Source organism: Lasiodiplodia theobromae (assembly GCF_012971845.1).
Source record: "Lasiodiplodia theobromae strain AM2As chromosome Unknown scaffold_6, whole genome shotgun sequence".
Lineage (NCBI taxonomy): Eukaryota > Fungi > Ascomycota > Dothideomycetes > Botryosphaeriales > Botryosphaeriaceae > Lasiodiplodia > Lasiodiplodia theobromae.
The window spans coordinates 280,770-305,697 of NW_023336552.1; the positions used below are offsets into that span (position 1 = coordinate 280,770).

At 56.0% G+C, this 24,928-nt stretch overlaps 12 protein-coding genes across 12 annotated transcripts; 4 read left to right on the forward strand and 8 right to left on the reverse strand.

Annotated features, from left to right (window-relative positions):
• On the forward strand, window positions 1-1,441 carry LTHEOB_2345 (Saccharopine dehydrogenase; the record flags this gene model as incomplete). The annotated part of the gene is made up of 5 exons (XM_035511147.1): window positions 1-193; window positions 248-395; window positions 443-515; window positions 571-1,121; window positions 1,171-1,441. The coding sequence occupies 5 exons, from the start codon at window positions 1-3 to the stop codon at window positions 1,439-1,441; spliced, it is 1,236 nt and encodes a 411-aa protein (XP_035364054.1).
• A 110-nt stretch (window positions 1,442-1,551) lies between these two features.
• LTHEOB_2346 (Ethanolamine utilization protein Eutt) lies at window positions 1,552-2,016 on the reverse strand (the record flags this gene model as incomplete). Its single annotated transcript, XM_035511148.1, has 1 exon — window positions 1,552-2,016. The coding sequence occupies one exon, from the start codon at window positions 2,014-2,016 to the stop codon at window positions 1,552-1,554; it is 465 nt and encodes a 154-aa protein (XP_035364055.1).
• A 289-nt stretch (window positions 2,017-2,305) lies between these two features.
• Window positions 2,306-3,130, reverse strand: LTHEOB_2347 (Acetate kinase; the record flags this gene model as incomplete). The annotated part of the gene is made up of 3 exons (XM_035511149.1): window positions 2,306-2,590; window positions 2,640-2,714; window positions 2,768-3,130. The coding sequence occupies 3 exons, from the start codon at window positions 3,128-3,130 to the stop codon at window positions 2,306-2,308; spliced, it is 723 nt and encodes a 240-aa protein (XP_035364056.1).
• A 572-nt stretch (window positions 3,131-3,702) lies between these two features.
• On the reverse strand, window positions 3,703-5,136 carry LTHEOB_2348 (Acetate kinase protein; the record flags this gene model as incomplete). Its single annotated transcript, XM_035511150.1, has 3 exons — window positions 3,703-4,479; window positions 4,537-4,642; window positions 4,751-5,136. 3 exons carry the CDS (start codon window positions 5,134-5,136, stop codon window positions 3,703-3,705), a joined length of 1,269 nt encoding a protein of 422 aa, XP_035364057.1.
• A 1,732-nt stretch (window positions 5,137-6,868) lies between these two features.
• Window positions 6,869-7,519, forward strand: LTHEOB_2349 (D-xylulose 5-phosphate d-fructose 6-phosphate; the record flags this gene model as incomplete). Its single annotated transcript, XM_035511151.1, has 1 exon — window positions 6,869-7,519. The coding sequence occupies one exon, from the start codon at window positions 6,869-6,871 to the stop codon at window positions 7,517-7,519; it is 651 nt and encodes a 216-aa protein (XP_035364058.1).
• An 870-nt stretch (window positions 7,520-8,389) lies between these two features.
• LTHEOB_2350 (Snare complex subunit) lies at window positions 8,390-9,767 on the reverse strand (the record flags this gene model as incomplete). Its single annotated transcript, XM_035511153.1, has 3 exons — window positions 8,390-9,087; window positions 9,156-9,691; window positions 9,745-9,767. The coding sequence occupies 3 exons, from the start codon at window positions 9,765-9,767 to the stop codon at window positions 8,390-8,392; spliced, it is 1,257 nt and encodes a 418-aa protein (XP_035364059.1).
• A 447-nt stretch (window positions 9,768-10,214) lies between these two features.
• LTHEOB_2351 (calmodulin) lies at window positions 10,215-11,167 on the forward strand (the record flags this gene model as incomplete). The annotated part of the gene is made up of 6 exons (XM_035511154.1): window positions 10,215-10,217; window positions 10,293-10,349; window positions 10,466-10,481; window positions 10,679-10,804; window positions 10,862-11,074; window positions 11,133-11,167. The coding sequence occupies 6 exons, from the start codon at window positions 10,215-10,217 to the stop codon at window positions 11,165-11,167; spliced, it is 450 nt and encodes a 149-aa protein (XP_035364060.1).
• An 818-nt stretch (window positions 11,168-11,985) lies between these two features.
• On the forward strand, window positions 11,986-14,862 carry LTHEOB_2352 (uncharacterized protein; the record flags this gene model as incomplete). The annotated part of the gene is made up of 1 exon (XM_035511155.1): window positions 11,986-14,862. The coding sequence occupies one exon, from the start codon at window positions 11,986-11,988 to the stop codon at window positions 14,860-14,862; it is 2,877 nt and encodes a 958-aa protein (XP_035364061.1).
• Window positions 14,863-15,145: 283 nt separating this feature from the next.
• Window positions 15,146-16,430, reverse strand: LTHEOB_2353 (Proline racemase protein; the record flags this gene model as incomplete). The annotated part of the gene is made up of 2 exons (XM_035511156.1): window positions 15,146-16,262; window positions 16,318-16,430. 2 exons carry the CDS (start codon window positions 16,428-16,430, stop codon window positions 15,146-15,148), a joined length of 1,230 nt encoding a protein of 409 aa, XP_035364062.1.
• Window positions 16,431-16,915: 485 nt separating this feature from the next.
• LTHEOB_2354 (Nucleoside-diphosphate-sugar epimerase) lies at window positions 16,916-17,781 on the reverse strand (the record flags this gene model as incomplete). Its single annotated transcript, XM_035511157.1, has 3 exons — window positions 16,916-17,316; window positions 17,375-17,466; window positions 17,516-17,781. 3 exons carry the CDS (start codon window positions 17,779-17,781, stop codon window positions 16,916-16,918), a joined length of 759 nt encoding a protein of 252 aa, XP_035364063.1.
• A 2,761-nt stretch (window positions 17,782-20,542) lies between these two features.
• On the reverse strand, window positions 20,543-21,467 carry LTHEOB_2355 (Life-span regulatory factor; the record flags this gene model as incomplete). The annotated part of the gene is made up of 4 exons (XM_035511158.1): window positions 20,543-20,832; window positions 20,883-21,109; window positions 21,166-21,225; window positions 21,274-21,467. The coding sequence occupies 4 exons, from the start codon at window positions 21,465-21,467 to the stop codon at window positions 20,543-20,545; spliced, it is 771 nt and encodes a 256-aa protein (XP_035364064.1).
• A 1,614-nt stretch (window positions 21,468-23,081) lies between these two features.
• Window positions 23,082-24,643, reverse strand: LTHEOB_2356 (Nicotinamide N-methyltransferase; the record flags this gene model as incomplete). Its single annotated transcript, XM_035511159.1, has 4 exons — window positions 23,082-23,227; window positions 23,309-23,444; window positions 23,503-24,012; window positions 24,392-24,643. The coding sequence occupies 4 exons, from the start codon at window positions 24,641-24,643 to the stop codon at window positions 23,082-23,084; spliced, it is 1,044 nt and encodes a 347-aa protein (XP_035364065.1).
• Window positions 24,644-24,928: the final 285 nt, after the last annotated feature.

Here is a 24,928-nt window from a genome sequence, read left to right on the forward strand (position 1 = left end):
ATGTCCAGCACTTCCCGGCAGTACGAGCTCGTGCTCCTTGGAGCTACGGGTTACACCGGCAAGCTCACCGCAGAGCACATCACTACCAGCCTGCCCACTGATCTGAAGTGGGCAATTGCTGGACGTAACGAGAAGAAGCTCGCCAACGTGGCCGAGGAATTGAAGAAATTGAACCCCGACAGGCCTCAACCTGGTAGCGTCCCAATTGACCTCATACCGTCTGCACCTCTCTAACGTCCATGTGAAGATATCAAGGTGCTTGAGCTGAAGGGAGAGGAGCTGGATAATCTTGTCCAGAGTACTCGCCTCGTTATCAGCACTGTCGGGCCGTTCATGAAGTATGGCACCCCAGTAGTTGAGGCGTGTGCCAAGCGCGGCACCCATTACGTCGACTGGTGAGTATTCTACACATCCACCGCTGGCATATCGCTAATTGCACCAGCACCGGCGAGGTTCCCTGGGTCCACGAGATGATCAACAAATATCATGACATAGCAAAGGCCAACGGAGCAATCGTAGGTTCTCGGCGTTCGAAATGGTGCTGAAGAAGAAGGTTAATTTGGCTTGCAGATGATTCCTCAGTCTGGCGTGGACAGTGTCCCGGCCGACATAATCGCCTACGTCGTAGCCACGCACATTCGCCAGACTTTGGGCCTGGGAACAGCCGAAGTCGTGGATGCTGCCGACCTGAAGGCCAAGCCCTCCGGCGGCACGCTTCTGACTGGGTTGTCGTTGTTCGACCACTACAGCCTAGCACAGATTGCCAAGTCGATGAAGCCTTTCGCGCTCTCACCCGTCCAGCCTCAATCAAGTGCTTCTTCCCAGAGCCTTGTATCCAGGATATTGGGAGTACGTCAGGACAAGGACCTTGGCATCCTTACCGATTGGATTGGAGCTAGGGTGGATGGTGCCGTCGTGCACCGTAGCTGGGGCCTGCTCGATGGTGGCAAGCTCTATGGCCCCAGATTCTCGTTCAGCGAGCACATGCCTACGAAGAGTACTCTGTCTGGAGCTTTGGTGCACTTTGGCATGGTATTCGGCATGATGCTCTTAGCCCTCCCACCGGTCAGATGGGTGGCGAAGAAGCTCGTCTATCAACCCGGCGACGGCCCGGAGATTGAGTAAGTAGACCAGCGGCTGATCCTCACTGTGTAAACTGACATGGATTAGATCGACGAAAAACGACTACATGTATCACAAAGCGGTGGGCACGGCAGACAGCTCGAAGGGAGAGCGTGCTATCGCCGAGTTCAGGTTCAATGGTTCGATGTATTACTTCACCGGGTTGGCGGTGGCCGAGGCAGCTATGGTGATTCTGCGCGGAGGCGAGACAGAGGCAAAGAGGCAGGGCGGAGGCATTCTTACCCCGGCGACTCTGGGCGACGAGTACGTGGAAAGGCTCAAGAAAGCCAAGATTGAGATCCGCGTCCAGCTGGAGTAGATGAGCTCCACCTCTCGGCCACTATCCAAAATGGCGGCTGCACATGCTTCACGGTGTGGAAGCAACTTGACTTTGTACACCAGATTGTAATCCATTTATCCACGAGCTGCTTACAGCTTCGCCTTGAACTTGCCCTCTTCCTTCAGCAACTTCTCCAGGGCGTCTATTCCCGCCTTCGCAACCTCCTCGTCCTGGGCGGGTGTGCCAGTGCTGCAGCCAATTGCGCCCAGGATTTCTCCATTGGGAGTCTTGACCGGTACACCTCCGCCGATAGTGGTGAACTTTCCGCCGTTTGAGTTGTTGATACCGAAGGCAACGCCACCGGGCCACACGGCGTCCTTGTAGGCCGAGGTGGGCAGGCGATGGCCGGATGCGGTGAAGGCCTTGTTGATAGCGATGTCAATTGAGGTGAGCTTTGCGCCGTCCATGCGAGAGAACTGGAGGAGGTGGAGGCCGGAGTCGACGACGGCAATGTTCATGGGCACGCCGATTTCTTTGGCCTTGGCTTCGCAGGCGCGCGCGGCGGCCTGGGCGGCGCTGAGCGTCAGGGTGGGAACGGACAGTGTGACAGGCATGGCGATTGCAGCTGGCGAAGAGGAGGGCGGCGGTGGTTTCGAGGGGGTTGTGCAGACGACATGGTGGTGGTGCTTTAGAGGAGCTATGCACGGGAGCTCCGCCCGAGCTCTCCCGGGTGACGTCCCGCTGATTTCGGCCGCCGTCCCGACATCGCCCTCGACAACAACCACCCCACACCCAATCACGATATCACGGATGCATTGCCAGTAACTCATTCCATTAGCCCGAAACTCAGCAACCCCACGCGTTAGCTCTGGCCACGATGCGGGCGATCAGTGATCCGCGCGTTCATTTCTCGTCCACCCAGCGAAGCACGCGCTCAAAAATAGCCACCCCATCCTGGTCTCTCTCCATTCTCTTCGAGATGGCCGACAGCTGCTCAGCAGAGAACGTTTGCGTGTATGCGGGCGCATTCGCCAGTGCCGCTTGTGCCAGCTTTGCGCTCATCTCTGGATGGCCCTGAAACGTCAAGATTCTGTTGTCTCGAGACTTGAAGATCTGCCTGTTCTCCGCCAGCGGCACGAATCCTGCGGCATTCTCGGCAAGTTCGCGCCTGTGGAACTCGTGGATACTCTGCGGTGCATTAGCACCCCGCATGGCGTCACGAACTCGCTGGACCTACCACTTGGCCCTTTTCTCTGGCGAAGTCGAAGAACTCCGCGCCTTCCTCGGTCAGGCCCAATGCAGTAACGCCGAGCTGACTCCATCAGCATGTGGCACTATCATACGGCCTCAGATGGGCAGACCTACCTCAGGACCTTGTTCCATCACAACCAACTTCCCTCCAAGCGCAACATTGATTGCTTGATGGCCCCAGCATATCCCAACAAGCTTGATGTTCGAAGACGCAACCGTCTTTCTGATGAAGTCCAACTCTTGCAACACCCATGGGTCAGGTGCATTGATGTCAGCCGTGCCTCCACTCAACACCACAAGGTCATACTTCTGTACGTCGGGATAGTTCTGGTCGTCTATTGGGTCGTAGAAGTCAATAGCCGACTCTGGTCTGGCCGCCCTGATTGTTGTAACGAACGAATCTCTCGTTTCAGGTTTGTGTCCAAGCATATTGACCAGCACCGCGATGCGGAGCTTCGAGTCAGCTTTGTGTGGCATGCTGGAAACCTTCTCTCAAAATGTCTTAACTCGCGACCCTTCAAGGGCAGTGACTGCTTTTGCATTCCTGAACTGGAATAATTTCGAGTCCCATGAACTCTCACTGATGGATAACAACCAGACGAATAGGTCATAGCGGAATGCGGAGGTCTTTATCAGTGCCCCCACTAAGGATCAAAAGTGGGAGAGCTCCACCGGATGATCGGCATCAAGTCACCAACGGTACTCCATTCGGCATTATGATCATGTGACAATAGCTGCGGGATCTTTACACCTTCACCTGTATTATTATCCCCCAGAGAGACGGGCTGTTCTTTTAGGGTCTTGGAATCCATTTGTTGGAACAGTAACACTCGACATCCGCTCAGATGTCGATCTGATTTCTACGAAAGATATGATCAAGTAACTCTTTTGTTTTCTCGGGAAAAGTATCTAAAGATCACTCACAAAGTCTTGCACTGACGGAAACAACAGAACAATCCAGTAGAGGCCCGTGTAATTACTCCTAAAAACCAAAATGACGGAATTACAACAAAAAAAAGACCTAACACTGACAGTCCATATTTCAGATCTCACTTCTTACTCTGACTGCGGAACTTGTCTGCGTCCTCGGTGCAGCTCCTCGCCATTTGCAGCTGTTCGTCTGTGCGGCAGACCAGCACCCTGTGCCTCGAGTCCGCTGACGCGATGTCGGACACGACGCTCTCAGAGTTAGCGGCCTTCTCGTTCTTCTCGCTGTCCAGCTGGAAGCCCAAGCACTTGGCGCCGTGAACGATTCGGTCCCTCAGCTTTGCGCCCTTCTCGCCGATGCCGCCGGCGAATACAAGGGCATCGACGTCGCCTTCCAGCTTCAAGTAGTACGAGCCGACATAGCCGAGGATGCGATCAGCAAAGATGTCGAAGGCGAGCTTGCACTCGGGGGCATCGCTGGCGGAGATTTTGCCGAAATCGGTGGTGCCGGTCAAGGCGGACCAGCCGCTCTGCTTGTTGAGGATCTCCTCGGCCTGGGTGATGTGCATCTCCTTGGTGCTGCTGCGGCTGGGCATGCCCGCGTCGTGCGTGTAGTGGAAGACGAGCGACGGGTCGATGCTGCCGCTGCGTGTGGCGCCCGGCAGCCCCGCCAGCGGCGTCAGCCCCATGGTCGTGTCCCAGGACTGCCCGTTCTTGATGACGCAAGCCGAGGCGCCGCTGCCCAGGTGTAGGGCGATGATGTTGAGGGAAGAGAGCGGCTTGGACAGGTGCTGCGCGACAACGCGCGAGATGAAGTGGTAGGAGATTCCATGGAAGCCATACTTGCGAAGCTTGTTATGCTTCGCAATGCTCTGGTCAATGGGGTAGGTGCGGATATGCTGATTGGGCTCAGGTCAGATGTGCAATTCTGAAAATGACCACAATAGTTCGCTTACCTCAGGAATTGTGGCATGGAATGCCGAATCAAAATAAGCGACATTGGTGGAGGCCGGAAGCTCTTTACCTACAGTCCGAATGATGGTGAGAGCGCCAGCGTTGTGCCTGGTCATCATGGTCAACACTGCACTACCACGGGGGAGCCCAAGGAGATGGTAGACGAACAAAAAAAAAAGAATACGAGAAGACAGGGGCTGAAGAGAAGCAACTTACAAGGGAGCCAGATCGGACAACTTCTCAATGTGGTGGTAGATGTTGTCGTCAATAACTTGAGCCTTGGGATAGTCACCACCATGGACGACACGATGGCAGACGAACTCGACATCTTCCCTGTGCCTCAGCTCGGGTAGGCCTTCATCCTTCAGCAGATGCTCGATGATGTACTTGAAGGCGTCCTCTTGAGACATTGCACCCTCGAGCTCTTTGTTCTTGATTTTCTCATTGCCACGTTCGTAGCTCAGCTTGGCGGGAGGTGCAGTCAGGCCAGAAATAGATGCCTCAGCAAGCTGCTTCAATTCATCAGGATTGCCATTGGAGGCGTAAACAGACACCTTGACGGATGAGGAGCCCGCATTCGCGGAGAGGATGATTTTGGTCATGGTGGGCAAATGGTTGGATTGCAATCGTCGGGTCTCTGTGCAGCGATTAGAAGGTATTGCAGTGATGGTGGGGGAGAGGTGGCTGACCAGAGACTCGGTACTGGGGAGGATGGCGGGTTGGTAATGAGCTTCGCCGCAGTGGGGCCCCTCAATCGTCGATGGGTCCGAATGGCGCGGGGCACAGGTGCGCAGGCACGCAGGGACAAATGCACAACGAGAAGCAGCGCAATGCAAGAAGGCGACAAGCGACCAGCAGAGAGCGCCTGCTCCAAAACCCGTCTTATACTGGCGGTTGGCGCTCACTCCACGTCTCCTGCCTCACGGAGGAGAGACTGGGCGAGGCATGGCAGGGCTAAATCCAGGCTGCGACTCAGGCTACAATACGGCACGGAGCTCGCCAACACGGTAAGCCGGCTCCGCCGTTCCCCGCGCCTTCCAGCCCCAGCCTGGTCCCCTCGCCGACGTCACCAGCACTCCACAATCATCACGAGCATCCTTCCACTCAGCCTTATGCTGCCACTGGACCGGCAAATTTGGCAGACTCATATTGCTGCCGAAGAAGCAGCATCTAGCCATAACTGGCCTACCAATCTCCAGCTCGCGTATGCGTCGCGTCTTTGTTGCTCACGCCAACCACAGCTGTTTCCCGAATCGGGTGAGCTAGACGGCATGATCATGCCGTCATATGTGGCCATAGCTCCCCGGTGCTACTCAGCCCCACGCCATTGCTCGTTGATTTATTATGTCTAGGCAAATTCTATCTAGAATATGCTTACATGAAGCAGAGCCTACACAACTCAATCACCTCAGCACAAACGAAACCCCTCAAGACTCTATATTCAAAATGATCCCAGAGAATAACTACAAAAAGCTCAGACAATCAAAAGAGACCTATAAACCCTCGAAGGTATCAGTATACCGAGCTGGATGAAGCTCGGTGTCAACAAAGGCAGAGAAACAAGCTACATGAAGACCATCGGGGATTTACTCGATGAATTTTTAGTTCAGAACCCGAGGATCTTACAGATATTCTCATCAGATGAGCTCAAGACCAACAAGAGTAATGAAGTCTTCAAACACAATATGCGAAATTCACGAATATGGTAAGTCCTTGAGCAATTAGCCTTTTCAATGAGCAGCGCTAACCCCCTATCCAGGCCATAGAGTGACACTGGAGAGGAGATGTCGCCTTCAGTAACTATGTTGAGACGTCCACGTGGACAAGACAGGAGTATAACGGGTTATCTCACTAAAACCCGTCCTTTAACGGCGCCGTGCTGAATCCAAAGCCTGCAGCAGCTCAGCTGTGTCTTCCACCCTTAACCACTACCTCCGTTCTAAAAGCCACATGAACAATAATGGTTGACTCTAAGCAGCCTACATCCGTCTTCCTCGACCGGGGTGAAGTCGAAACCCACTACAGTGCTGGCACTGATGTATTAAAATTCTGCAGCACGAACCCCGGAGGCGATCCCAATATGATTCTCATCGATATCGGTGTTGAGTTCACATTCAAAGTAGTGGAGGCGGTATCTACACAGTACAGGGCGGTATTGCAACTGACGGCTAGCGTGAATTTATTTTCGCTCATGTTATGGGCAGTTGAAGCTATCGTCCGGACATGAATGTATAATTATTAATTCCACATTTGCACCCGGATGATAGCCTCAACCACCCATACATGTTCTTTTTTTGTTTGAAAAAAAAAAAAGAACTGAGGCATACTTACGCTATGTTCGAGGGCCCTGATATCCTTCGCACTAGCCATCGGCTGCAGTACCCCTCTGTAGAGCTTCTCCGCGAAATCACACTCATACTCCGCATTCGCGATGTGAACGTGACTAATCTCATGGTCTTGAATCTGGACGGCTCTCACCTACACAGTTTCAGCTCGCAAGCCTTTAATGCGCTCTTCACGCCGGACAGGCCCATTCACTTCAACTACCATAGCTACCGCAATGAGCTTGCCGCCTCACTCTCCAGCCAGCCGCAGAGTGGCTGTGTGACCATTGAGGCGTACCGCGAGGAGGGTACCACGACGGCGCCTTTCAACATGATGCTTGCCAATGACGTCTCCCAGTACCACGTTGCGCTCAGAGCGCTCGAAGGCGCAGAGCAGCGTAACGGGGACGTGCGGCTAGACTTCGTACGGCTGCACACGGACATCCAGCAGTACATCTACGAGTGCGGTCAGGATTCGCCGGGAATTCACGACTCGCCGTCGTTTCAGGGCTTCACGAAGGGAGTAGGCGGCGGCGGTGGTGGCGTGCTCTCTGGGCGCTTAGTGTCGACTCAGCCACGGCTGGAAGATGACGATCCCGACAGTGAGTTAGGAATGATATGCGATGTTGTTGGCTTCGGTCTCCTTCCTTTTCCCTTTTGAATTGATGAGTTCTTTCATGCTACTGTAGATTCTAATACCCAGCATTCTTATTGGATAGGAATTTCCAGTCTACCCGAGTAGATGGTCGACGCCCTGGTTCTGACATTCGGACCTGCATTGGCATCCCCACAGTTTCTGCTGCCGTGGCATGTTTCAAGCGCAGCCCTGCGCCTACCTTGCAGACACAATGACGTTTTGGGTGAGAGAAAAAATGAAACGGAAGATGCCATTCAATTTTCACTCCTTTTCTCCTTCTTGCCCCTGACAATTTTCAAATTAATGTTCATTCATAGGGGAGAGAAAAAGAAAGAACAAAGAACCGAGTTTAATGAGAGACAGCACATCGCAGCTTCGCTTCGAGCTCGCCTCTCCACAACGTCTATCGCTAAAGATAGCACACGGGCGGGCCGGGGACCGTTGCTCGTATAGAAAAGCCGAAGTCTGCTGCTGCGCCCGCGGAGACGGCACGCCGGTGGCACGGTGAATCTTTACGTGTTCGGATTCGCGTGTCCTGCGCCACCACTGGTAGCTACGTAGTTATCGCGCCGAAAAAGTATTTCCTGTCAGTCGCGGCGTCCGATACGAGTTGTCGTGGGGAACTTTTGGTCTATCTTCCATGGGTCGGTGAGGCCGGCGATGTCAAAGCGGTGTGTGTTGAATTGAGTTAGGGCTGAGCGAATGAAAGTGGTTGCCCGTGGAATTTGACAGGGGCGGCAGGGATGAGAACTATGGTTCGGTAATCGTTTAGGATAATTTTTGGTATATTCTTCCTTGTCTTCGTTCTTCTACTACTACAGATACTAGGAGATGTGATGCAGCGCGTGCCGTCGCTCTAGAAGAGGAAAAAAACAAATAAAGGGAAATGGTAAATCACAACAAAGCCATGACATCATCACCGGCCTGCCGTACTTTGCGCTTCCGCCGGCGTAACCGTTCTCTGCTTCTCCCATCGGGTGCGCCTACAGCGCGTCTCAGCGCTGTCCTCCCATCAATTACGCCGAGACGTTCCGCAGGAGTATCCGGCTCAGATGGTGGTTCTGGAGCGGCCGGTGGTTCCGGTCGTGAAGGCGGAACGACAGGCGGTGGACTCATGCTGGAACTGCTACTCCGGCTGCCAAGCTTCAATCCTAGAAGGATGAAGGCTCCAACAATTAAGATAACGAGAAGGAGCATCGCTTTTCGTTTGACTGTGCGCCGTTGGTAGTTCGTCGCTACAGTGAGCTCTTTGTCCGCAGCTTTGACGTCCGTGGCCATTCGTTCTACGTTGTAGTCTATGCGATCCAACATGCTGCCCTGGTCAATGACCATGGTTTGTAACTCTTGGAATATTGAGGCAAGGTCGATAATGCCCTTTGCAATCTCATCGATCTCGCGTTCGCGCTGCGCAATGATTGCCTCATTGGCGTCCTTACGGACATGGGAGCGGACTTGGGCGGTTTGTTGGAGGGTGGCACGGGACAAGGACGTATCATCGTAAGATTCCTGAAGGGAAGGGTCGGTGTATGGGTTTTGAGGGCTGGGTGAGCCGGTGCGCGAGGGAGAGGATAGGCCGCCGAGAGCGCGAAGTTCTGCAGGATTTGTCAGTCTTGTCTTGTCCTAATGCCAGATTGAAACTGAATAAAAAGGGAGTACACACTCCTCAAGTAAGCCGACTGCTTCTTGCGGAAAGCTGCGCTGGACTCTCCAACGCGCGAGGCCAAAGAGACTTTGAGATTTCGCGCCATGACCTCCTCGCCCTTGGTACTCCCGCCCTCGCGCTGAGCACTCTCGCGCAACATGGCATCAACACGCTTGATCGCATTTTGGCAGCTCTGATAGCCGCGTGTTATTTCTTGGGTAAGGCGCTCTATCTCGCGCTCCTCGCGCTTCTTCACGTCGTCATCGTCGAAGCCTGGCAACACGTGTTTCTGGTGCAGCTGGTCGAGGCGCTTCGTTTGCACGGCGATGTCCTGCAGCTTTTCCGTGACTTCGTCCTGAATGTCTAGCCAGCGCGGCGGCAGCACGTCCATCTCGATGACCGCATCGCCGTCGTTGGGGTCGTCGAAGGCGGACATGAGCCCGCGGCGCTCATCGTTGAGGGCGGCATTGTCGGCATAGCCATTCGAGGGCCCGGCGTAGAGGGGCTTCCGCTTGGCAGGGTGGTGCGAGTACGACTGGCGGTAGGAGATGAAGCTGGAGCTTGGGTCAGCACAGCACAGAAGGGCCGGGGAGCGGGCGGAACGAACAGGTTGGTGCGGTCGCGCCACATGGCTTGGGCGGTGGGGGAGGCGTGAGGGACTGAGTCGTCAGCGCGTCCAGCGCATCGCTGTTGGGAGTCTGGGTAGTGCTCTGGGGCGGGAGCTGCTTCACATGCCGGCCGGTGGTGGTCGCAGCGCGCTGTCTGGGCTGTCGTGGCTGCTGCTCCGGGCCGGCAACGTAATTTGCTAGGGCTCAGCGGCGCGCCATTCGCAGGGCTGGCGGCCAAGCGTGCGCGCTGGTTCCGCCTGCTGGCCCTGTCGCGCGCCCCGGCAAGAGACACCAAGCAGCAATCCTCATCCTGATCGTCTCCTCAGCCGCAACAACACGCCGACTGCTATAATAGTCGTCCGTCCGCCTCGCAGCCCCGCCCGCACCGACTCCCACCGCACCCCCATCTGCACGCCTTCCCAGTGCCCTCCTCCCGCAACACCCCACCCCACCACCACAAACAACAACAATGGTGCGTCGCTGCTGATACCCCGCCTTGTGCGAAACATTGTTCGACCCAACGCCCGCTGACACGCACGCTCTCCAGGCCGACTCTCTCACCGAGGAGCAAGTCTCCGAGTTCAAGGAGGCCTTCTCCCTCTTTGTAAGCCTCCTGTCCCCTTTTTTCCACGCCGCAAGGCCGCCACGCCTGCCCGCCTGGTCTCCTGGCCGCTGTCAGCCCGCCGAACCCCCTACTAACGCTGCCTTTCTCCACTGCAGGACAAGGACGGTGATGGTACGTACCCCGCGCGCTTATCGCCCGCGCCCTGCGCACTCTCTTGCCCTCTCCGACGCCCTTGAGTGCCGGCGTTGGCTGCCGACCGCTTCTTGCCAGCCTTGCCCCACCTGCTGCTTCCACGACTCACGACTTTTCACGCGAACAATTGGCACTTCGGCCGCGGAACACGCAACGACTGACCGGACGCGATGCAGGACAAATCACCACCAAGGAGCTCGGCACCGTCATGCGCTCTCTGGGCCAGAACCCCAGCGAGTCTGAGCTGCAGGACATGATCAACGAGGTCGACGCCGACAACAACGGCACCATTGACTTCCCTGGTACGAAATCTTCTGCCGGTGGCGATGGAAGAGGCGTGTGCTGACGGCGAATTGCAGAGTTCCTGACCATGATGGCCCGCAAGATGAAGGATACCGACTCGGAGGAGGAGATCCGCGAGGCATTCAAGGTCTTCGACCGTGACAACAACGGCTTCATCTCCGCTGCCGAGCTCCGTCACGTCATGACCTCGATTGGCGAGAAGCTGACCGATGACGAGGTTGACGAGATGATCCGCGAGGCGGACCAGGACGGCGACGGCAGGATCGACTGTAAACACCCCTCTCCCTTGCTGAAAATTGAACCGTGCGGCTGACTTTTTCCCTGCAGACAACGAGTTTGTGCAGCTTATGATGCAGAAGTAAGCGCAGCCGCCAGGCTAGCGTCATGTTTCAAGAATGAGCGACGACTTGATGCTCTTGGTACGGCGGCAGTAGGGGATTGACCGGCGTCGAGCTAAATCTGTCTTAGCCGAACACCGGTCTACGTCGAATCCCCTCCGGTTTTCTTTTGGACCACGTTCCCATCAGACATCCTTCAATCCTATTATCCTCCCCGACTGGTCGTTCGATTCTCCTTCTTGCATGTGATTTTTTGCGAATGCGTGCTTGGTCTGGGACTATCGGTTCGCACTTTCTGCTTTGCTCAGTCAGAATTCACAGTAGATGGATCTTTTGATATCACCAAGTAGCAGCGTACTATCTTCGTCTGGCGTGCCACTTGATCTTTAGTGCACGCGCGAAGACTTCTTGGCATCAGTGGCCAAGACACCCTGCATTTCCATCAGCGAGTCTCGAGCGCAGCGTTTAAACTTCGTTTAAGGAGCCTCAGCCTGCTACCTTGGCGCCATTGGAAGGATTCACTGTCCGCCTTGGCCATCTAATGTCCAGATCAACGCAGGCTTGCTTACTAACAAACCATCAATTGTCGCCGCTACCTCACATCTTTTCAGTTACATGCCGGTTTTCATTTGTGACGTCCTCTGCCAAGGCTGCTTTGTTTCCATGGACGCTCGCAACCTGGAGTTGCTCGATCCGGACAATCATAAGAGAAAAGACAAACAAAGACATCAATGACATTTTATTCAACTGACCCCACAACATGCATCGAACGCTCTCATCCACCTCTACTGTAGACGTTCGGCTTTCTGCTGTCGCTCAACGAGCCCGAGTCGATTCTTGCCATGGATCACTATACGCCTGCACCACGTTTTCACGATTTTGACGGCCTGACATGGCACGAGTGGAAAGAAAAATGCCAACCACAATGGGTTGCCTTCCAGGATTCAGTCAACGACAGCAACCGCAACCAAATCCGTCGGCTGGCCATGAGCCACTGGCACACATTCAAGGATTATGAATGGGTCGAAAAGAACCTCCCAAAACTGACAGAGCTTGACTTAAGCGACTTGCAAGATACTATCATCTACGACGACGATTTCGCTCATAACATCCAGGGCAAGCAATCATCAATCTTAAATGACTTTGAGGCATATGAGCAGTTGTGCAACCACAAGACACTGCTAGATCGTCTCGAAAAGCTCTGGGTTAGGCACTGGGGCTGCAACGCACTGCACGACTGGAAACACAGGCATGTCGAATCGGGCAGCGGATCTGGATACGACAGGCGTGACAACATGGAAATCCATAGCCGTCGCAAGACAACATCTGGACAGACTTCCTTAGACGTCACGTCGGTGATCACCGAGTGTAAGCAGCTCCGGACACTTGCCATCAGAGGTCCCTCTCTCAATCCGGCACTGAGCCAACTGTGGCGCCCGCGTCAAGCGTGCTCCAAAGACGAGGGCTCGCATGCACACTTCTGCACTATCGTCAAGGGACTCGAGGACAATGCCCCGGACTCTCTGCGGGCGATCGAATTCTACCAGGCCGAGTTCGCACCACGCATCGTCAAGATGTTGCGAGAACGGACAAACATCAGCAGGGTCTCCATATCTTTTGGAGACATTCTTCGTCGATTTGCGCCAGCGCGGGAAGCCGACGTTGAGAACACAAAGTTTACCATGGCGGGAGAGACGAGCATCCACGCTTTCTCTATATATGACGAGCACTCGTGCAAGTACGAGACATCAGTAGGAAAATTTGAGAAAAAGCAGCTTCACGAATCACTCAATGTAGAGATCTTTCCGCCTCAGAAATCATCTCAGCGCCTACGGGACAGAGAAACCAGGGATTTTCTGCGTCAGTGGGCAAATAGCCCACAACGAACAAAAGGGCAGTCGGAGCCTAGCTATATTTTGAGCGAGAAAGACTCCCTACTGGTGGAATACCTGGTGACCAACAGACACGAGAGTCCAGTCCCTGGGTTAAACTACTTCCTGGTTCAGTTAGCTGACGCTTTCAATCACTGCGACAAACTCTCTTGCAACGATCAAGAAGTCATCAACGAGATCCCAGTCAGTCCATTCTCCTTCATTTCTCCGAGCCCACATCATTGCCACGAGCCACCGTCATCCTCTGGCATCTTCGTAGACGACCCAACCGGCGAGTCGATGCAGGCGTTCTGCCTCCTCCACCAACGCTTCGGCTGGGCACCGCTCTGGGACATTGACCCGCTAGTAGACGCCCGCAACTTTCCGTGGAACGTAGGCATCGAGTTGCCCGAGGCTGAATCCGACGAAGAGAGGAGGAGAACGCGGATAAACACCGACCTCATCGCCCCCATTTTCAGCGCTTTCTGCACCCTTCGCTACGTCAGCATCCCCGTCCGCCTCCTCATCGGCAACCGGCCCCGCTCCTCCCACACGGGACTGTACTGGGGTGATGCCACCGCCGGGCATCCCGCCGACCATGACGACGACTACACGCCGTGGCTCACACTTCCCGTCGAGGCCGGCAACGACTTCTCACACGACGACGATAACTACGACCCCTGGGACCCTTCTTCTTATGTGGCGGCCGAGTCTTTGCCGAAGCGGGAGCAAGAGCTCGCGTTCCTCGCCGCCAGCGCCCGCGTCGGCGCCGCCACGCCCTTCACGGGACAGGCCAGCATCGCCGCGTGCGCGGACGAGCTGGTGATCCGGTATCCAGACTGGATGGGGCAGCTACTCATACCCCGTAACACAGCCGACGACGGAGCGGAAGGTGGCCAAGAAGAAAAGGAGGAGGAGGATGACGAAGAGGGGCTCCGCTTCGGCCGGGCGCTGCTGAAGCGCGAGGCGCGCGGGTGGCAGGCGTGGTGGCGCGACACGGCGCTGCGGTTCACGCGGCTGCGGCGGCTGCGCATCCGCATGCCGCGCTACTTTGACGAGTTCTCGAGCGCGGCGCTGGCGGTGCTGCTGCAGCAGACGAAGAGCGACGGCGGTGGTTGGAGGGGGAGGTGGAGGGTTGCGTTCGATGGTGACCCGTCGATGAGGGCTAAGCAAGGGGGGGACGTGATGATGGAGTTCGTGGTGAGGGAGTGGGTGAAGAAGGGCGGGAAGAAGGTGATGCAGTTTTCGGAGCGGGAGGTGGCCGGGAGCGAGCAGTTGGTCGTGGCGGACGATTTGGATGTGCCGCGATGGTTCAGGGAGATGAGGGAGGGGCAGCGGAGGAGGGCGTGGACGGAGTTTGTGGAGATGATGCGGGAGTTGGGGGTGCTGGATTCAACGACGACTACAGGAGAGGAGGATGCACTGATCGAAGCGACTCCGGATGAGGAGTGGGACCGGCTTGCGAGCGAGTCCTTTGTGAGCACTCCTGACCTGCGGATGCCGGAAACGCCGCCTCGTACACCTACACCCGCCTCTCTGCCTGTTGAGTCAATCACACCGGCGCAGACCGCGCCGCCTCCGCAAGAGAAGTCCGACCCTTCACCTGCGTCAGTAAGTGTACAGCAGAGCGGAGATGTGGTGAAGCTAGAATCATCGTCCAAGCCCAAGAAATCTGGAAAGGGCAAGGCTACACCAGCAAAGCAATCGAGTGCTAGTAAGAAGCGCACAAGATCGAGCAAAAGGGATGGGGACGAGGCAGGCGAATCGTCGCCTCTGCCGCCGCCCAAGAAGGCCAAGAGCGGGAAAAAGTCGAGGTGGGAAAGAGAGTTGGAGTTGCTGCAAAGTTGAAGTGTTCACTACCAGATTTAACGTTTTGATTATTCTGTTTTCTTTCCCTGCATTGCTGGGTTTGTCGCACCACGTATTATGCTTTTAGATTCAGCTAGTTTGATATGCATCATTCGTTGGTTCCATTTATTCGTCAATTTCAATACTCACAGGAGTTTAGATTGTCATGCGGCTATCACATACAAAATCATGACCCCTTCATCCACCTATACACTCGAAATCACTCCCAAAAAGGGAATATCCCAGCCTACTAAGCACTTTTTCTATCTTCTCTACAGCTACTTCAACTTCCCAATGCCTCGAATGAAAAGCCCGCACCAACCTCATCCCCTTCCTCGACCACAAACGTATTGACTCCCGTATAATTCGCCCATCCGCTAACCTCGACCCTGACACCCTTAATCTTCTCCCCGTCACCACCAATCTCGACCTCCTCGACCGCCCTGCCCACAAACCCACCCTTCCCCGCAAACGCGTTGGACAGCAGGCTGTGGTACACCCAGCGCTCCTTCCCGACGCCCCGCTCGCCCTTGGCCACGGCCAGGGCCACGCGAGCCTGCACGCCGCTGCCCGTGGGACTGCGGTCGACCTGGCCGTCGGCGAAGACGCACAAGCCCGTCTCGGCGCCATCACAACCATCCAGCACTTCGCCGCGGCCGGCCTCGGTGACGAAGACCGAGTACAGGAACTGCAGGTCCGGCGAGTGCGGGTGGCGCAGGTGCGCGGCGCAGAGCTCGGCCGACTGCGTGAAGGCGGCTTTGAGGTTGATGGCGGCGTGGCGGAGCGCCGTGATGGGGGGGTTGGGGGAGGAGAGGGCGTCGGCGGGGAAGCCGAGGTGTGCGGCGGGGACGATGAGGTAGAAGGCGCCGCCGAAGGCGACGGAGGCGGTGACGGTGGTGGTGGATGGGGAAGAGGCAAGTTCGGGCCAGCGGAGGGAGGGGGGAACGGGGATGGGGATGGAGATGGCGGTGGCGAAGCTGGGGACGCTGAGGTAGGTGATGGGGCGGGAGGTGTCGGTGCGGAAGGAAGATGTGTCGTCGCCGGTTTGGATGGCGGGCACGTTGACCCGGACGAGGCCGCAAGGCACGTGCAGGCGTAGCTCGACGGTGCGGGTGCCCTGGTCGAAGCGGAGCTCGTGGCGGCGGGGGAAGATGGTGGCGTCGTCGCAGTCGACGAGGAGGCGGCTGAGGGCGATGGTGGCGTGGCCGCACATGGTGCTGTAGCCCTCATGCGTCAGGAAGAGGGCACCCATGTGCGCGGCACCCGTGTCGACGAGTTCGGTCGACGGCCGAAGCACGGCGCCGTACATGTCATGGTGCCCGCGTGGCTCAAAGATGAGGCTGCGTCGGATGTGGTCGTGCTCGGCGCGAGCGGTTGCCCGTTGTTCGAGAAGGGTCCCGCTAGCAATAGCCTTAGTGCATGCTTCGGGGTTTGATTCAGCTAGCGGGGATGTACGTGATATCTGGGTAGCCTGAGTATACGATTCTGGTAGGCTCTCCAGTCGTATGCATGTCAATGGTTTTGATCTGGCGCGCCACGGATGGGCGAATGAATGACGGGACCTCCATTGTTGCGCAAGAATAAGGTGTAGAGATAAGGGATAGGGAAAGGATATTGGTTGAGTTGATGAGTTGGAAAAGTATCAGCTATCAGAATGTTGTATGACGCATTATGCCAGCATTATTGCGCGCCCTATCAAGTACATGCATGATTCAGATAGACCTGATAAGAGCGGAGACCTAGGTGTTGATATGGCCCTGCAAACCATACGACGTGCATATAAGCTGAAGCGAAAGCCATATCTTCGGCTGGAGCCCCCAGCAGGATTTTGGGAAAGTTTATGGAGGAAGAGAGTTTTAGGACCGTGCTCGGTTGTCATCAAACGCCCCGCCGGAAATTCTCCGGCATCGTCACTGCAATTCAAACACTCAACTCTGCAAAATGTCATTTGGAGGAGAATCATTACTACGAGTAATACAACGCTCGATCTATCATGCCTCAATGGCCCCGGAGAGTTGCTGCGCCAAAACACCTCGATAAAGCCGACCGAACACTATTTGGCGGCATCCTCGTCCATGATCCTCCTAAACGCCTTGTTCGGGATGATGCGCCCTCCTTCCAACACGTCGTCGCCCTTTACCGGCGCGCCGTCACCCACGGCCAGCTTGATGAAGAAATCGCCCAACAGCGCGGTTGGTGAAACGTAGCCCTTGGCGAAGGCGCGGACGGGGGGGCCAAAGACAGCGGTAGCATAGTCCTTCATGGGAAAGCGGCCCTTCTGGGCTTCGATGACCTCGGGGTGGTTGGCCTTGTCGACGAAGGCCGGGCGCACCGAATACGCCCGGAGAGACGGGTAGCCCGACCCTTGAAGCGCCAGGAGCTGCGTCTCAGTGATGCCCTTGATACGGCCAAAAAGTGGGGTGAAATATCCGGGCGCTTGAGTGGCACCCTCGCCTGGCGGCGTGTTAGTCGATAACAAAGGTAGGAGGCCATTGGGTTGGGAGAAGCGAACCCGAGATGTAGACAAACTTGAATGGGTCGTTGAGGCCGGAAAAGGCCTTTGCTGCCGCGAGCGGGTAATCCTGGGTGATTTTGATGTACTCGCTGTGCTGGCGTCAGCACTACTATTCGTGCAATTTCGCGATGCACTCACTCTTTGCCGACCTGGTTTTGGCTGATACCCTGGGCCCAGATGCACGCCTCAGCCCCGTCTAACTGCTTCAGCACCTCGGACGGATAATTCTCGAAATCCTTGTGTTGGATGACGGTCACGTTCTTCTTGCCCTCAGCCATGGGCACGGGACTCCTGCTAAGGATGGAAAGGCGCGAGATGGGTCCACCGGCGTTCATGTTGGCTAGGATTTGAGCAAGAGCTCCCGAGCCAACCAGGCCCGTAGCGCCAGTGAGGATGACATGCATTTTCGGAATAAGTTGTTCTTCTGCGGCGTAAGCACTTGGCCGAGGAATTGGATCGTTTTATGTTGTGTCTTGCTAAACTCCGTTGTTGTCTTCTCGACCGTGTTAACGCCGCCCCCACACCGTGCGCAGCCACCGGACAAAACTTCACGGCGTCATCTTACCTTTTCAGGAGAACTGTCGTCGAGGCGATGGATGCCTGGAGAGCGCGGACCCCGAAGCCCTGATGACTGCAGTCAGCCCGCCCTTCTGCCGCATGCTGTCATCCAAACCGCCACTTACCGCATTCGGCAGTGTAAGCGCGAGTCACCACCACTGACTACACTCCCTTATAGTCGGGCTTCTCTTTTACCATCATCGATCTGTAGTCTCATCAATAACGAATTAACTAGGTTTTTGGGTACAACTTACAGAAGGGTATTGCTCCCAAAAGCTACCTTAATTTATTTTCACCCGTGTCATAGGCAGTTGAAGCTATCGTCCGGATGAGAGTGTCGAATTAAAAACTCTACATACACCTCTGGACGATAGCTTCAATTACCCATATGTTGTTTTATTTTTTTTTTAAAAAAAAAGCTGAGGCATAGTTACCTTGGAGGATCCGGTAATTCTTCGCGCTTGCCTTCGGCTACAATTACCCTCTGTAGACAACCACTGAGGTGGAATTCCACTGCAGCATCTTCAGCTTTCTCTCATATCCATAATCGACAGGTAATGTCTTAGCTACCTTGTTCCCCATAGCCATTTCTCACACTCGGCCGAGCCCACTAATGACCAACAAAACACACAATCCCGTCTCGCTGTTGCTACTGGCTTGTCGCCGTGGCCCGTTGACGTTTTGCTTCGGAGAGCTCGGAGCGTGCCCACCAGAGGCAGAGTAGGTATCCGATGACGGCGGTAATGCAGCAGGTGCCATCAGCTGTGTGGCAAAAACGGCGGCGACGACCCGTTGGCTTTTGTTTTGTTTGCTCTGGCTTCTTTTCCTTCATTTTCCCCAGTCTCATATCTAGATGATGGAAGGGAATAGTGACAAAGTCGAATAATAAGAAGAGTCCTAGGCTGAAACGCTTCTTTTCTTATGACATTTTTTACACTCTCCTGTCTTTTGCTTCATCAGAAGAAGCGCGCTGTTTACGCCAAGCAGGCTACAACCTTGGAACAGAATTCGTGCCGCAGGGAAGCCGTAAGACGACAGGGGTAACCCACGGCATCTTCTCGTGAAATATCGTCTTACAGTCCCTTCTCGTAGCCGATGGCTAGCGTAGATTTGCTTTTTGCTCATGTCATGGGTAGCTGAAGCTATCGTCCCGACGTGTATGTAGAATTTTGATTCCACATTCTCGTCCGGACGAGAGCTTCAACTACCCACATGTATTATTTTTCAATAAAAAAAAGGCGCTGAGGCATAGTTACGTCTGGAGCCTTACTATTCTTCACGCTGGCCTTCGGCTGCGATACCCCCCCTGTAAACACCGTAGCTTCCACTAAGAAAACAAGAAGCACGTATAAGCAAGCTAGAATACGTGCGTGCGACTCTGACACGAGCACCCCATGTGTTCAGCTTCACCAGTACCCATGTATATCGCGCACCACAGTCCAATTGCAAGGGGAACAGAAAAGTAAAGCAAGGAAGAGAAACGGGAAAAGCAGACGAAAGAACAAGGAAAAAGCCAAGCACACCAGCGGCATTCTCGAATGTCGCCAGAAGGCGGGAGAGACACGCAAGTGATGTGGATCCCCCCCCCCCTCCGCCGTGGCGTCTGGGGCGGGGGGCCGCGCGAGGCGCCCACAACTCCGGTGACCAGGAAAAGCAGGGCTCCTGCTGCTTGCTGCAAGGCCTCCCAAGGCATGGCGGGGAGCAACACGTCACACTGCTGTAGCGCCGCTGCCGCAGTCGCCCGCGGAAGCGGATGGAATATGCAGAAGACGCATAAGTGAACGTCCCCACGTGCGGCCTTGTAGTGATTGCCATTCCGTGCGTGAGGCGCATTTGGTCGGATTGCCATGGCCGGTGATGCGGAGACGTTTCAGACCATCGCGGATCCTGCGGCTATCATCAAATCTTCGTTATCTAGCAAACCCAACAAGTGGGACCAGGAAAAGCCAGGACGACTTATCATATTTCGTTCACGCGTGTGTGGGCGTCAAAGATGCAAGCGATGCGGAGCCGCGTGGGAAAAAAAAAGTGGCACGGTTGCAAACCGGTGAATGTATTTCCAAGGGCGCGGTCCGATCTAGTAACGGGCGCCATCTCCAATAACCTGCGAAAAAGCGGAAGGTCGGGGAGTGAGATGTGTCTAAAATCCAACATTGAAACTTTTTTTTCCCGTCTGCCAGCGCAATGGAAGGGTCAAACGCCAGCGCTTCCCAACCCATTTGCGCCCGTCTAAGCTGAAACCTTGAGATGAGAACCAACAGCCACAGAGGCTGGAACCGGATATTAGATTAAATGAACTCCTGAATGTGATGATGATATGTATGGCCGCCGTCTAAAAAAAAACAAAGATCCCACGCTTTTTGGTACAAGAAAATTCCCGGAAATGAAGTGGAGCATTTTGTGCTACCACATCGATGACTCGACAACCCATCCGCCTCCCCATCGGTAGGCCGCAATCACACTAAGCGACGGCCTGCGCGACGTGATCACGAATAGGAGGGTCGCATTGTTGATGCCGTACTACTCGGCGGTGCTTGCATAGCACTGAAGGCAAACAATTGTTTGAGACTGCCCTGACTCGGCGACGCCGCGTTGGGAACCTTCTTCTCAAACAGCTCCAATTCGCCCTCGGCAAGCCCGGTTGACATCTTGCAGCTCGGTCCGCTCTTGAATGACCATTGGGTCAGACTTGAAGGGGCCGTCGTCGGGTGAGCGGCCGAAAAGGGGTTGACGAGATCGATTGAACGGGTGCCGTAAGAGGATCCATGAGGGTTCCGTCTCGGCAGCGGTCGACTTGCGGGTGTGTACGGTATCGACATGCTGGTAGAACTGCTCGGCGTGTGTGACAACGATGGCGCTGTACTTGTTGTCGATGCCACTGTCGAGGTAGAAGACCGCTTTGACCTTTGGGCCGCCATGTCGGTTGCCGAAAATGTCCTCAAGTAACGGGCCGCGTCCGACTCCTTCGACTTCTCCTGGGACCACTCGGGTGCTTCGTCGTCGGAGCCATCGGAGTAACCGTACGAGAGGCGTTTTGAGGGAATGGCAGTAGGGGAGCGAGGAGGAACGATGTCGCGGGAAGGAGAGAAGTCCTCGTAGGAGCGGAGAGAGTATGGCGTCGGAGGCGGCGACGGCTCAAAGGTAATGGTCTTGGTGTTGTCCTTCTTCCGGCAACTAGGGAGCAAGTTAGCGTGGAGAGCGGCCAAGTGTGGACCAGAGCCGTGACTAACCTTTCGGAGCAGTAGAGGATCGAGTTGTTCGGCACAATGATCTGCTTCTCGCACACAGTGCTGGATCGAGTCAGCGTTGCGTCACGGCGCCAAGGGCGGGAGGCTTACCAGAAGTTCAGAAAGCTGGCGGCCATGGCGTCGTCTTCGGGCTCTTCGTCCTTGCGCTGGGCGGCGAGCTGGGGGACTTTGTTCGCCGACTTGCTGGAACGCTTGAGCAGCGCAGGCCTCGAGACGCGCGGGTGGGACTGCGCGGCCCTTTTAGAGTGCGAGGGATTGCGATGGTGCGCGTGTTGGGTCGCCATGTGGGCGGTGTGTGGTGTGCTTATAGCTCAGGACTCTTGCAGGACCGGTCGTATTGGTCGAGCAGCCAGGTGTCGCGTGCACGGCTGTTGCAAAAAGTAGAACACAGCAATGCTGCTTTACGGGCGGCGTCGGGCAGTGACACAAAGATAGAGGGCGGGCGGAGAGATAGGGATATCTTTGGGCGGCTTTGTTTGCTTATCGCGCAATGACGCTAGCCGGAGCCAGGGACGGACGCCTGCGGCCACTTGTTAGCTCTATTGCTCGGGCACCGGCGCGCAGGCCAGCCATCATTGCGGCGGCAATGCGTAGCTGCAGCCGCGACCGTATTGCTGCGCTCGGCAGGGAGGCTCACTGCGTGTTCGATGTACCACTGCTGGCGATGCGCGTCGATCCGGCCTGAGCGCGGCGGTCGTTAGGCGGCTCCACCGAGGGGCAGCTCTGTGCGCGCGGCTAGAAGCGGGTAGTGCGGCGTGCGATTGCGGCGCGCCGGGTTCTAGAGGGGCGGGAGATGCGAGGCGGTGGCTGAGGGCTGAAGGGTGCTTGATGTGCCTGCTGAGGGCTGCTGGGGACCGCACTGGCGCGAGGGAGGCGCTTCTGATATACTTCCCGATGTAACCGGTGAGCGCGCGGACCGGCGTGGACAAAGGTCGAGAGCGATATTCCTCATCAAGCACATCATCCCGCCGAGTCGCCCGCTACAGATCCACTAGCTGTCACCCCACGCTTAGAGCGGATTCTCCACATCGCAGGCCAAAACCTCTTTGACCGGACCATGCCAGCCTGTCAGCGCCCGCACGCTGCCAGCGGTGCATGGCGGGCATCCCGTCCCGCTGCCGCCGCCCCTGCCCCGTGGTCCAGTGGGCTGCTTCAGACGCGCATGCCGCGAATCACGCCCGCCTAGGCCCTGAACACCCACTCGGATCGTCGCCGCCGTCCCTTCCACGGAGAACATGCGCCGTCCGCATACACCCACATGATAGGACACCACCTCAACGTGCTGTGATCCCGCGGTGTGCGTGCACCGCTACTCGGCCCCGGCACACTGATGAGCGGCGCTCTAGAACTTCCGTAACGTTGCGCGCGCGCGAACGGAAATTTAGCCGATCGCGCCAGTGAGCCTTGCTGTTCTTTGCAGCGGTGGGGACGTCTGAAGAGACGCTCGATCTGGAGTTTCACTTATGTCAGGGATCGAGGGTCTGCCAACCTCACCGGTTGCTGCGGGGTATGCCGGCCAGGAACAACCTTCTGAGAACCGTGGTGTCCGAGAACAAGAATTCTGTTGCCTGCACCCGCACAGCGCGCTCATGCGCCCCCGGCACCTGATTGCGAGCGCGGCCCGATTCGAATTTTCAGACGCCGTGGGTCAGCCACACGTGCTGATGACTCCGCGAGACGCTGTTGTTGTTCGAGAACCCTCACCACCGCTCACGGCGACTCTCATTAGGTGGGTCCCGCGATGGACTCGTCAGCGCCAAACTCCCACCACATTGGCCACTCTACCCGCCCTACGGCGTCTGCTGCTATTTTTCCCGCCAGCCCTGCCTTCTAGACGCCTTTCGGACCCGCTTCCGGCGCAATGACGACGCTCAAAGGCTGCCACAGCCTCATGGGCGTCATTGGACGGCAAAGGGGTCAGTGTCTCCAGTTTTTGATACTTGGATGATGCGGATGGGCGTCGACGTTGGGTAGAACGGGCCATTCTGGTCGTCACCCGGTGGCGGTGCAAAGTCCATGTCCTCAACGCTCAACTTGTTCCGGCCTAGAACCGCATCGTCAGCTCATCGTCCGGGGGTGGAGCCAATGCCGTTTGCCGTAGGTGGCTGGTGCAGGGAAGACGTACGGCAAGCCACATCAAATGCCTCAAATGTCTGCTCGTTACGAATTGTAGCAGCGATCAGAATTTGCAGCGAGGGCTGGTGCTGCAACAAATCAGCAAGGGTGGACACCAGAACCGGGATGACGGCTTTGTCGTAGGTCTGCATGTGTCGACGTTAGTAATGTGCTCTCGCAACTGTGGTTCGGCTTCCGGCTTACGACGTCCGCCCCAAGAACAACGTCATATTGATCTTTCGAGCCCTCGTAGTAGAGACTCTCTTCCAGTGCCCAGCTCCAACCCCATCTCAGCACTATCGAGTCTGTGCTTCCTTGGGCATCAAGCCCATTGAGAAACAGGTTCGTCTTGATACTATCGACCACGCCCTCATCTCCGTCGGTTGCCGTGGCCTTTGTGGCTTGCAGGTGCTTGGTGCATAGTATGGAAAGTAAACCGGTGCCGGCTCCTAATTCGAGCACTCTTTTACCTCGGACCCACTGCTGGCCAGACTCGCTAGCCAGATAGGCCCCTAGATGCAACGCAGCCTCCCACGTGCGAAGCCCAGTGGTTCCGGATGAAGAGATGACAGCGCGAGACTCAAGCAGCGTGACTGCACGATCATTGCCAAAGTTGTAAGTTACGTACGACTTCGTCTGGGCCGATGCGGATTCAGACGGAAGGTTGGAGCCTAGGAGAAGAGATAGAGAAGACATGAGATCGTCTGATAATTCCTGCACCGCCGGAGAAGCACGTGAATTAGTACGTACAAAACATTCGAGAACGATCTACGAAGAAGAACAAGTGTCTACTGGCATCGCGAGGAAAGCTGCGTTGGGAACGAGCTGGGCGCGACAGCTGTTCACTGGTATCCGCATGTGCATCGGCCCAGCGTCGTACGGCACCATGGTATCCGTGTGCGCGCGCGGTTGCTCGGGATCATCGTGCTCGTCCGATGGGATGATTGTTTGTTGGGGAAGCAGAACAATAGAAAGGGGCATTATTGCTCGCCAGTGCTTCTCGTGGCACGGTGACAAAAAGAAAAGACGAAAGATAAGGGGAGATGGAACGTTTGACATTGCAAGAAAAAGGGGAAGAATTGGGCTTGCATACATCCTCTTCGGGATTGTCGATAGCTTGCTCGATGGTGGAAACAACCCGCTTGAGTACGCGCATCTGGTACCTCTCGGGCGGCGGATACTGAATAGAGTCCCTGTCGAACATTTCCGCAAAGAGCCATGCCTGGACGTCGGGCCTCTTGAGGAGCTGCGCCTCGGGCCAGCGCATTTGCACCAGATCGAGGAGCTGGAAATATTGCGCGCGGAAGACCTGCAGGGCCTGCATCTCACCCGACGAGACTTTCATGGTGTCGACTGGGCCGGACAGGGCGAGCGTGCAGGTGCGGTGCAAATGTTGAAGTTCGTGCGGTGCGGCGGCGGGTGCCACCTAGCGTTTAGCGAGTCTTGGCGCGACACCGCACACGACGATGCACAGTTTTGATCTTTTGCGAATCTTCGCATCACCGACGACGACCGGCAACTTGCTGCGACAACCCACACACATCCCCAGGATCTCGCCGCAGGACCTTTGAGCCCCTCTCAGTACGTCGCCCAGCTCCACCTGCTCCTGCACTTTTTTTTGCGCGTCGCG